Source organism: Trichosurus vulpecula, chromosome 2 (genome assembly GCF_011100635.1).
Source record: "Trichosurus vulpecula isolate mTriVul1 chromosome 2, mTriVul1.pri, whole genome shotgun sequence".
NCBI lineage: Eukaryota > Metazoa > Chordata > Mammalia > Diprotodontia > Phalangeridae > Trichosurus > Trichosurus vulpecula.
In genome coordinates this window covers 320,057,216-320,069,538 of record NC_050574.1, presented here as the reverse complement: position 1 = coordinate 320,069,538, position 12,323 = coordinate 320,057,216, and the positions used below count along the sequence as shown (strand labels likewise).

The window sequence follows — 12,323 nt, the reverse complement described above, 5'->3', positions numbered from 1 at the left end:
TATCTACATTCAGAGAAAGAAATACAGAGTCTGAGTGCACACTGAGGCACACTATTTGCTCTTTTTTTTTCCTCTTCTTTTTTGGTTTTGTTTCTTCTTTCTCATGATTTATTCTATTGGTCATAATTCTTCTTTACAACTTGACTATTGCGTAAATAAGTTTAATGCGAAGGTACATGTAGAACATATATCGGATTCCATGCCGTCTTGGGGGAAAGGGGAAGAAAATTTGGAACTCAAAAACTAAAAATAAAAAATCTAAAAAATCAAAAAAAGAAAAGAAAAGAAAAGCAAATCACTTTGGCAGCGATTTGGAAGATGGCCTATCAAGGAAAGACACTGACATAACAGAGTAGAGCTAGAACAAAACTTAGAAGTCAACAAGTCCAGCACCCTTGTTTTAGAGATGAAGCAACCAAGGCCTCAAAGGATTATGCAATTTGACCAGAGTCACACAGCTAATAAGTATCAGAGACAAGTATTTGAACTCAGGTCTTCCTGACTCAAAATCCAGTGCTCTGTTCATTGCACCAACTAGACTGGGAGTGAGGAAATTGATTAGGAGACTACTTGTCTCCGAACAGAAGAGAGGCAATAAGAATTTGAACTAGGTTAATGGCCTTGGAAGTAGAAAGGAGAGGAAAGATTCAAGAGATGGTCTGATGGGTAGAACTGACAAGATTTGGCAAATGATTGGATATGTGGGGTGAAAGTGAGTGAAGAATCAAGAATAACACCACAATTCCTCCCATTGGTTTTAATTCTTATTTACAACATGAATAATGTGAAAATATATTTAATATGAATGTATATGTAGGGCCCGTATCAGATAGAATGCTGTCTTGCGGAGGGGGAAGGGAAAGAAGGGATAAAAAATTTAAAACTCCAAAGCTTATGAAGTGAATATTGAAAACCAAAAATAAATATTCAAAAAAATTTTTAAAAAAAGAATAACACCACAGTTGCAAACTTAGATGGACCTGAAAGATGGTTGTGTCTAACATAGAAATAAGGAGGTGCAGAAGTAGGGTGACTATGGTGAAGAATTCAGTTTGGACACGTTGAATTTGAGATGCTTTAGGCAAATATAGTTTGAAATATCCAGGCAACTGAAAATATGCCACTGACACTCTAAAAAGACTAAGGTTAAATATAGCAATGTGGAAATCACCTACATTCCAGGCATATAGTCCACTATATTAATAATCATGTGTATATGATCAAGAATTGCCTATACTTGCTCCACATCCTATATATTCTCTTACAGGACACAAAATATTACATAGCAATATCTATGTCAGTAAAACTAATTTCTAAGATTGTCAGAAATTTTTCTTAAATAACATATCATATATATTTCACAACTTCGATGAATTCATTATGAGAATCTATTAATATATCTTTTACTTTTACACTGAGCATACACTAATACAGTACTTTATTTCTACTAAGTGCTCTAGAAAATATCCTTACCCCTTACCTGTGTTTCATGATTCCAAACACAGACACTGCCATTGTAAAGACTAGCCAACATCCATGGTTCTGTAGGATGCAAATCAACACTCTTGACTCGATCAGATCGAGCAGTTAGCTTCCTCTTGATATCAAGTCTAAGAGGCTAAGGAGAAATTAAAAACATTAAATTATTAAGTGAATAAAATGCAATCAGTTTTCAAGAAGTTTCCCATCTTACATAAAAACTTTAGCATATTCTCATTAGTATAAGTCTAATTTTTTTCTTCACCACACCAAAATTCAGAAAAATTTTCAGGTTTAAGGTTCATGTTTCCTCTCTTACCACAGAAAGCACAAATACATGGAAACATTCATGGGGCCAAACCTTAGGCCTAATCATTTAGCCGGTATTCCTGATTCTCTCTTGTAATTCTGTGCTTCTATAATTCGTGTCTTGACAAAAAAGAAAGTCTAATTGTCATTTAAAGAGTACAAATAATATTAAATTATAATTATATGTAATAAATTATATAAATAAAAATTTAAAATATAAATGCATGTGTGATTATGAAAGTCTTACATAAGTCCAAGTAATAGAATTGCTTTGGCAAAAATGATAACTAAATGCTAAACAATTTAAAGTAAGACTGATTTGTAAGAGACAAGTGTAATACACAATCAGCAAAGGCTTCTGGAGTTTACATGAAAATGTTTATATTTTATGGGCTTTGGCACTTTGATTCTTTTGAGTCTAGAGCTTATAATACATGTTCAGCTTCAAACAAGGTCTAAAAATTTATCTGGAAAGTTGGTTCACATTCCATATCTATCCAATTCTGAGCTTTCCTACTGTCTCACACTAATGACAAAGACTTCTAAACCCAAAGAAATCCATTTGTACAGAAATCCATTCTATTATATCTTTAATATCTCTGGAAGTCCTCATAGCAAAACCTTTTTACATATTTCTCAATTTGTCAATTTATTTATTAAGTTCTTACTATACACAATGTGCTAAGCACTGGAAGAGCTACCAAGAGTAATATACAGTCCTTGTTTTTAGGGAACTTGCAATTTACTAGAGGAATATAACACATACAGAAATAACTATAATATAAAATAACATGTAACTGATTAAGACATACAAACAAAGTCCTGTAAGAGGTTTAAGGAGGGAAAATTTATTATAGACTGTAAAGATCAAGGGAAACCTCATGACAGAAGGGTTATTTTAGCTGATGTTTCAAGAACGGGAGAAACAAACAGCAAAAAAAAAAAAAACAAACAAAAAAAAAACACCAAACCCAAAAAACAAACCACTTCAGAAAGAAAGAATACCATGAGCACAGTCATGGAAGAGGACAGGAAAAAGCAGGACATATCCCAGAGAAGGTGAACAGCCCAATTCAGCTGGATCAGAGACAACACAGCAGGGGGAGTAGTATAACATGATCTGTCTTGCTTTAATTTTCCAAACATCTGTTGGCATGATCTCTCTGCCAAAAGCAGAGCAGGTAATTCTTGGTTTGCTTTAATAAATACATTCCTCACAAGGGGAAAAAACAATAAGGACAACTGCTATTCCGATTCTGATCCTGAATAAAAAAGAAAAAACTAGACGCTGAAATAGATGTAATGAAAATCCTGGGAAAGGGAAGTGATCACTCTGTCTGAGAATGAGAGGAAACATGGCACAGTGGATTGAGGGCTAGACTTAAAAGAGGAAGACATGGGTTCAAATTCCACCTCTGATCCTCACCAGCTGTGTGATCCTGTATAAATCATTTAAAGGCCATAGACTCAGTTTCTTCATCTATAAAACAAGGATAATAACTGTAGTATTTACCTTACAAGATTATTATGAGGATCAAATGAGATTACGTAAAGCAATTTGCAAACCTAAGTGCTTTATAATTTTTTATTACTATTAGTTTTTATTACTATTAATTTCAGTAGTTATTTCAGCTAATTTCATTTAGCCCAACATTCTAAACTGGTTAAAGAGCCCTCTGGATCCCAACTCTGTCATCCAATGTAGATTAGCTATACCTATATCTACTAATACTAGAAACATGCCATCTTTCACCTTATCCAAACCATTAATAAAATATTAAACAACACAGAGCCAAGTTCAAGCTCTCTACCAGAGACTTCTAAGTCGACACTGAACCATTAATGAGTATTCTTTGGGTTTAGTCATTCAACCAGTTCTGAATCCACTTTGCTTTACTCTCACAAACCCAGTCCACATCTATCTTTCCCACAAAGACAACATGAGACATTTACTTTCAAATACTTTGCTGAAACCTAGGAAAACTATTCTGTTATTCTGTAGCAAAATTAATCCTCTGAAAAAAATCCAATGACATGACTTTGGCATGACCTATTTTTGATCAAGCTATTCTAGCACAATTTTCTTTTCCAGATTTTCATTAACCATACCTTTGATAATACATTATAGAACTTTGCCAGAATAAAAGTCAGGTTATAATATATAGACTATTCCCTTTTTCAAAAGTTGGAATGACATGATTTGCTCATTTTCAGTCCTCTACTATCCTAAAAATCCTAATAATAGTTCAATAATCGCAATCACCATTATAGCTACCCTGGGATGTAGCTTGGAGGAGAGGAAACAGTATGATGAAAGGCTTTGGTCATGCTATTTGAGAAGTGGTTGAAATAACTGATATTTAGCCTAAGGAAGAGTAGAATTAGTGGGGGATATGATAACTATCTTCAAGTGGGTGGAGGGGGTCATATGGAAGAGGGATTAGCCTTGTTCTTTTTGGCCCAAAAGGACAGAACTAGAAGTTCAGAGAGGTAGATATCTGCTCGATACATAGAAAAACTTCTAACAAAAGAGCTATCCCCAAGTAGAACAGGATACCTTGGGAGACAATGAGTTACTCCTCTCTAGAGGCCTTTACGCCATCCAACATTCCCTTCTTTTCACTTCAAAACATCCACTGCCATACATTCCTCGTCATTTTTGGCTTTCCCTGTTATCTTCACCTACTTTTTCTACCTTCTAGTACTTCTCTATGTTTTCTTGATTCTATCCACTCCAGCCTCCCTCAGCAATTCCCCCAAGTGGCACCTTTCCCTCTACCTACAAACATGCTAATTTCTCCCTTAGTTTAAAAAATGATCTCTTTATATTGCTACTCCATTGAGCTATATCCTCTTTTTTAAAAAAAATCTTCTCGCTGCCAAACTCCTCGAAAGAAGTGTTACCTCTGCCTCTACTCTCTCATCACTCATGCTCTATACTCACTCCCTAGTCATTTAACCCAAACTACCCTTGTGAATGTCATCAAAGACCTATGAATTGCCAATGGCCTCTCCTTAGTTTTCAAACTCCATAACCTCTGTGGCATCTAATGCTACTGACTATGCATTTATTTTGAAACTTTGTCCATCTTGGGCAGTAGTAACACTTGGCTTTCAGTTAATATCTCATTCGTTCAATAAACACATATTAAACACCTAATATTTTCTAGCTTTCAAAGGAAGATACGAAGGTCAGTTAAGACAAAGCCCATGCTCTCATAGAGCTTATAGTCTAGTAGGTTAATAAAACACACAATTAATCCATTACACAGTTGTCTATACAAAATAACATGTTACATGAGGTCCTGAGGGAAAGACATTAATCAACTGAGAGGGAAGGGATCAGGGAAAGATTCATAAAGAAAGTGATATTTAACCATCTCCATGACCAAAAAGTAATACTCAAACGACATTAAAATGGCAAATTTTGATTTTAGAAATATAAGGAATGGACAACAGGAGTTTTTATATAGCAAACTTTTTTTTCTATAGATCTATAACACTTTAGTAATGTACACTTCAATATTTCTAGATTTATAAAATTCTTGTTAAAAGGGTTTGGAGACATAATTTTATTAGACTTAGTTTGTCCTTTATATAAAAATGTTCGACATCCTTTACTTAGCTCTACACCTTTCAAGTACTGTATAACAGGATCAAGTATCTATTTTTTAGTAGTATATTCTGTACTAGTGTCTAGCTGTGTATCATAATAACCACAGAATTGGAAGGTAACTTGAAAATCATCTAAATGAGCACTTTTAAGGTAAAACTTTCATGCTAACAGTATGACTGTCACTTTCATCTCCTGAGAAATGACCCGCCTCGAAAACCAGCATTCACTTTAGAAACAGCCATTATGATGGAAAGTCTTTAAGTCAGCACAGTCCTTCTTGTTTGTCTCTGGGTGTCATCTCTAGTAAGAGCAGCAGCAGGCTGACAGTTATACCAGGCTTTGAAGGTTTACAAAACGTTTGCCCACATTACTTCATTAAGTCCTCGGAACAACACAGTGAGGTAAAGACTAAAGATGTTATCATCTCCACTTCACAGATGCGGAAACTGAGTCTCAGAGAGGTAAAATAATTTACCCACGAGGGAAAGTAGCCGACATCCCGTTTTTCCCACTTGCAGCCCAACCCCCGCCCCCATACCGCTGGCTGTCCGTCCCCCGCCCCTTTCCTCCTTCGGGGGATCGTTTGTTACACGACACTTAGGGGCCGTAACTCCTGCACACAGTCAGGTGGGAACAGCGGCGGCCCGAGCCCAGGGCGCTCCCGGGGCCCCTCCCCGGTGACCCGGAGCCTGTCTCTTCCCCTCCCCCTCTCCCGTCACAGGAGGCCCCGAGGAGATCCCCGGAGCTGCCCAGGCCACCGCAACCCCTGCAGGACCAGCACCGATCTGCCCCGCATTTGTATTTATTTGTTTATTTTTAAGCCTGCAAGGCCAAGGTCTCACCATGGCTCCGTCAGCGTTGCCGAACTCCCTCGCTTGATGCCGGGTCCCTGGTCCCGCTGGCTCGGGGTCGACGCTGGCACTGGCAGAACATAGACCAACTGACTGACGTGGAGCTTCCGGGAGGCCGGCTCTCGCGAGTTCTGGAGTATTAATTAGCACGGGAACGCCGGGACTAAGCTCGCGAGAGTTTTCACCGCTCCCTGGCTCAGGGTTCACATTCCCCACACCCACCACCGCCTCACTTCCGTCCGTTGCCTCGGCAACCCAGACCGGGACCGAGGCTCTAACTGAGCCCGGGACGTCTGATGCGTGGTCATTCGGCCTCAGGTCTTTTCCATCCGCCCGGGATGCAGCGGTCCCAGGTCAGCGGCTGGACTGCCTGCGGAGCTGCAGGGAACTCTGTGGGAGGAGGGACGCCCAAACTTAACGATCCCCTCGATGCCACAGGTTGAGGCGAGCCGGCTCCTGCAGAGCACGGGCGCGAGAGAAGACTGGGAAGAAAACCTTCCGCACACACCCGTTTGCAAGTTTCCCGTTTCCCTTTTCTTTGATCCCTGATGGGGTGGGAAGAAGCGCTGGTATCTCTGTGGAAGCCTGGAGAGCCAGACTCAACCCCTGACTGCCACTTCCCTCCCCACCAGCCCCAGCAGGATTTGGAGGTGGAAGGGATCTTAGAGATCACCTGGGCTCCCCCCTCCCACCCCTGCCTTTTTACAGATGAGAAAAATCAATTACCAGAAAGGGCAAATAGCCCTTCCCCTGAGTCGCACAACCATTGCCTTTGGGAAGGGGCGGGGGGGGGGGGGGGGGGGGGGGAGGCTTGCCAGTGAATAGGATAGGTTGGATTCGAATCCTGCTTCAGATACTTTGTGACTTCTAACTTCTCTGCCCTAGTTTCCTCATCTGTATGTAGGAACTGAACTAAGGTGTTGGGGTTTTTTTTGGGGGGGGGGGAGGGAGAAATTTTACCCACAAGTGTTGGGGAAAATGTACATTTTTTTCTTACTGTATCTGTGAAGTAAATATGCCTTTGTAAAAACCAGTCTTTGTTAAGTGGTTATATGGCCCTGGGGCTAGTTACTGGCCCCCTAAAAATAGGAGAAAACAGCCAGTGAAGCTTTGAGCTGATGAAGTAGAGAAAAAAACAACCCCAAGTTTCACAGGGTACCTAAGAAGAAGGGAGAGGGCCAGGGAGGGAGGGGAGGAGTAACCAGCCTACCCCAGAGAGGTGGAGGCCAGAGCAACCTTTTTAATGTGAGATGGTGAGATAATGTATGAGAAGGGCTTTCCATCTAAGTTTTGACTAAAGTTTCATAACTGTGAGCTGTTATTTTAAACTCAGAACTCACTAAAGCACCTTCTTGGTCTCAGTCTCTGATTCTGTAAAAGATAGGGGGTGGACGAAATCCTTTTTTAGCTCTGACATTTAATTATTCTATGAAATTATTCTATTTTTAGTTTAGATGTGAGCTGTGGTTTGATAACTTTTTCCAGGGGTTTTAAAAGTGGGATACAAATTCCTTGTACCAGAGGAGACAGATTTTATTTTAAAATAATATTTTATTTTTTTCTCCAATTACATTCATTTTTCAAAATTTTGAGTTCCAAATTCCCTTCTTCCCCTCCCTTTTCCCTGAGAGAGTAAGCAATTTGATATAGATTACATATGTGCATTTATGTAAAACATTTCCATATTAGTCATGTTGTGGAAGAAAACAGACAAAAATATGAAAAAAATAAAGTGAAAAATAGTATGCTTCAATCTGCATTCAGACTCCATCAGTTCTTTCTCTGGAGGTGGATAGCATTTTCCATCATGAGGCCTTTGAAATTGTCTTGGATCGTTGTATTGCTGAGCCATTTACAATTGCTCATCATATGGTAATGTTGTTACTATGTACAATGTACTGGTTTTGCTCACTTTGCGTGAGTTCATGTAGGTATTTTCAGGTTTTTCTGAAATTATCCTGCTTGTCATTTCTTAAAGCACAATAATATTCCATTACAATCACATATCACAATTTGTTCAGCCATTACCAAATTGATGGATATCCTCTCAATTTCTAATTCTTTGCTACTATAAATACTTTCATATAAATAGGAACTCACCCTCCCCCCTTTTTCAATCTCTGGATACAGACCGAGTAGTAGTGTTATTGGATCAAAGGATATACAGTTTCATAGCCCTTTGGAACTAGTTCCAAATTGTTTTCCAAGATTGTTGGATCAGTTCACAACTCCACTAACAGTGTGTTAGTATCCCACAGCCTGTCCAACATTTATCATTTTTCTTTTCTGTCATATTTGTCAATCTGATAGGTGTAAGGTAGCACCTCAGAGTTGTTTTAATTTGCATTACTCTAATCAATATTGATTTAGAGCATTTTTTCTTATGACTATAGATAGCTTTGATTTCTTGTTTATATCCTTTGATGGTTTATCAATTGGAGAATGGTATTCATATCAGTTTTACCCAGTTCTCTATATATTTGAGAAATGAGGCCTTTATCAGAGACACTTGCTGTAAAAAAAATTTTGCCCAGCTTTCTGCTTTCTTTCTAATCTTGGTTGTGTTTGTTTTTGTTTTTGCAAAAACTTTTTAATTTAATATAATTAAAATTATCCATTTTATATCTAGTAATGCTGTCTTTCTCATTGGGTCATAAATTGTTCCTTTCTCCATAGATCAGACAAGAAAACTATTCCTTGCTCTCCTAATTTGTTTATGGTATGACCCTTTATGTCTAAATCATGTACCTATTTTGACCTTACCTTGGTATATACTATGTGAGATGCTGGTCTATACCTAGTTTCTGCCATTCTGTTTTCCAGTTTTCCCAGCAGTTTTTGTCAAATAGTGATTTCTTGTCCCAAGAGCTTGGGACGCTAGATTACTTATTAGTCATTTTCTACTGTGTTTCACATACGTAATCTATTCCACCGATGGAAAAAGATTAAGGTTGGAAATTTGGGGTTTCATAAGGAAGAACTTCTTGAACAATTTGTGATTAAGTGACTGACAGAAGAAGAGCATAGAATCTTCACATCCGGATATATTCTACCAGTCTTCCGGAACAAAGGAAGAACAACAATAAATGACCTTTGGGAAGAAAATAGATAACTTATTTTTTTGGAGGGGGGAAGGCAGGGCAATTTGGGGTTAAGTGACTTGCCCAAGGTCATACAGCTAATAAGCGTGTCAAGTGTCTGAGGCTGGATTTGAACTCAGGTTCTCCTGACTCCAGGGCCGGTGCTGTACTCACTGTGCCACCTACCTGCCCCCAAAAATAGATAACTAGGTGGCAGGAGTGTACCAGGTCAGAAGCCCTGGGTTCTGGACCTAGCTGTGCATCTGTGGGCACTTCACTTAACCAATTTATTTGAACCTCAGTTTTCTCACCTGTAAAATGTAGATAGAATCATGTACACAGGGTTGTAGGGATCAAATGAGATAAGCTCGCATGCATTTTGTAACTACGTAGGTAAATATAAGGTATTACTTAATTGAAGACAAGGAAATTGAACTAATAGCTTGTAATCTTTTTTTTGGCTCTTAGCAATGATCTAAACACTATTGGTAGGTTTATTATCCCACTGATGCTTCTACCTGACTTGGTAGAGGATGCTTACTCTGGCCATCATAAATATAACTCATTCTTTAACTACTTAACTAGTTTATAGCTACTTTAGCTAATAAGAACTTTACCATGTACTAGGTGTTGAACACAATAAAAAGAAAAGCTTTTTCTTTCACTCAGGTTGAAATGAACATTTTAACAAGATAGAATGCATGCACTGCCATATATAGAGCATTTATTGAATGTTAAATATGTGCCAGGCACTGTGCTAAGTGTTGCTATATTAATAAAAGCAAGCAAGACAATTGTTGTCCTCAAGAATTCTAATAGAGAATACAGTACGTAAAGAGGAGATAGAAAGGGGTGGTACACATTCTGATATGGTATAGAGATAGCCAGGAAGTGAAGTGGAAGCCTGGATCCAGGTAAGACAAGGCAAAAACTCAATAAGAGTCATGGTGGTTCTAGGGGCAGAGTCCAAGGTTCTGATGGAAAAGAAGTAGAAATGATGGCAGAAAAAGCATGGCATTGAAATGGTCAGGTTATACATATTTGGGGAAAATGCCTTTATGTTTGGTTCTGGTAGTTTTCTATCTACTCCCTATGACATTTAAAAAGTTCAAGAGACATAATTTCTGGCTAATTAGTCATTTTATTAATAATGCTAACATTTTAATAAAAGAGGTCAGTGGCACTCTAGAATGCCAAAGACCCTCGTTGTGGTGTGCTTCTTCAAGGTTTATATGGCTTTGGAAAAGTGAATGTTCCGGAGGGTGGCGGTAAACTCTGATTGGTTAACAAGTAATGAGAGAAAATGAATATTAATGATGAGGGGCTGGACCTACTCTCATGAACTTTGATTGTGTCATTTACTTCGAAATTACCTCCAGCCCCGAGCAATCTAATGAAAGAATTTATCCTACCCCCCCTAAGTACCCCCCCCCCAAACTTGAGTAGAGCATAGTGGGCTTCCTTACCTTAGATTAAATTACCTGTAAGGTTAGGTGGGATCTGACCAAAGCGGAGGAGAGTTAATTCACTCTCATTATCAGTAATATCCTTCAAGAGACTGTGCTTTGAAATGAAGACTATAGAAAAAGGGGAAACTCTACATCTCCCCAAATCACTGGTTATTGATAATCATTTCTCTTATCCTAAAGGTTTATTCTTGTGATAAGGAAAGATTAGGAAACACTTTGGGGAAGCAAGGGAACATGGACAAGCTGAACATGAGAATAATGTAGAGCTCTCAATGGGCCAGAGACATTTCAGAGGACAGATCAGCTGACCATGACATGTTAACCACTTCCAAGCCTTTTTTTCTGAGGTTTATTGTTTCCCAGTTGGAAGGAAAAGGGATCAGATAATAGTGCATTCTCCCGTAGTAACAATTTGATGGTCACTGCTTCACCTCCATAATCTTATAATTTTCAAAAAATAAAAATGCTCTGGAAAAGGTAGGGATCCTTCATGGTCTGCTGAACTGTACTCCTCTAAGAAGGTTTGTATCTGATGATGTCAAAACAGTTTCATACCGTTTTTGTATCATTAAAATAAAAATAGATATTTTTCTTTTAATAGAGACCGTGGGCCAGGCCTACATTAAGCTGATCCAGTTGTTCAAGTTTTAGGTTATAACAAAATGAGGTATTCATAGACACTGTGATAGGCATCAAAAGGAGGTTTACTTAACTTAGAAGGTTTTTCAGGGAAACCTCAGCATTGATTCATTTGAGTGCAGTTTCCTTGCCTCCACATTTGCCATGGAGGTGTACTGGCCAGAAGCATCTGTCAAACCTGAAGAGCTAGTAACTTCTCCTACTTTGTCTTTTACATCAATAAACTACTTAACAACTGCAGTCTTAGTCCTCTGGATTAAATTTCAAGGACGGTTTCATTGATGTTAAAGGAAAAACTAACCTAACCAGCATGGGATATATATTACTCAGATATTTAATAGCTATGTGACTCTGAAAAAATGAGGCAATATATCTAAGTTTCAGTTTTCTCATCATTAAAATAGGGGATGAGGGGGTCAGATGACCTCTAAGGTCCCTTCCAACTCTATGATCTCATGATCCCTGCCACATGGTGCAAGTATATTAAGGGTAACTTCAGTTAATAATCTAGTAAGAGTAACCTGTCAAAACGTGCTTTCTGTTGATTTGATTTTCCATAGAGTTCAGTGCAATAAGAGAAAAACATGTTTAAAGCATAGGATAATTGAATTTAGTTACACAAGGCTGTCCTACAGATGATAGATTTCAATTTGTACTGCCTACTTCATATAGACTTGTTTGTTCCTAAGTCCACATGCTGAAATACTGATGTCCTAACTTTCTCCCCTGTTAAAGAATCTGTTAGTTAAGGCTATAAGACCCCAAGCTTCAGCACAAAGTGGCTAAAAGAGGTGATTACAAAATAATGCAACATCTGTTCACAACCTGGACCACGAGGTCAATTCTAATTGGGAAAACAGAGAAATTACTTTGTCATAGT

General features: G+C 38.4%; 1 protein-coding gene across 1 annotated transcript in view; it reads right to left on the bottom strand.

The window, feature by feature from the left end:
• The window catches only part of COPB2 (COPI coat complex subunit beta 2), a 44,823-nt gene extending 38,457 nt beyond the window's left edge, over positions 1 to 6,366 (bottom strand). Inside the window, exons 1-2 of the mRNA XM_036746340.1 lie at positions 6,247 to 6,366; positions 1,481 to 1,618 (exon numbers count right to left, since the gene is read on the bottom strand). Coding sequence (XP_036602235.1) covers positions 1,481 to 1,618; positions 6,247 to 6,249 — 141 coding nt within the window. The 5' untranslated portion in view covers positions 6,250 to 6,366. The remainder of the gene's footprint in view (positions 1 to 1,480; positions 1,619 to 6,246) is intronic.
• Positions 6,367 to 12,323: the final 5,957 nt, after the last annotated feature.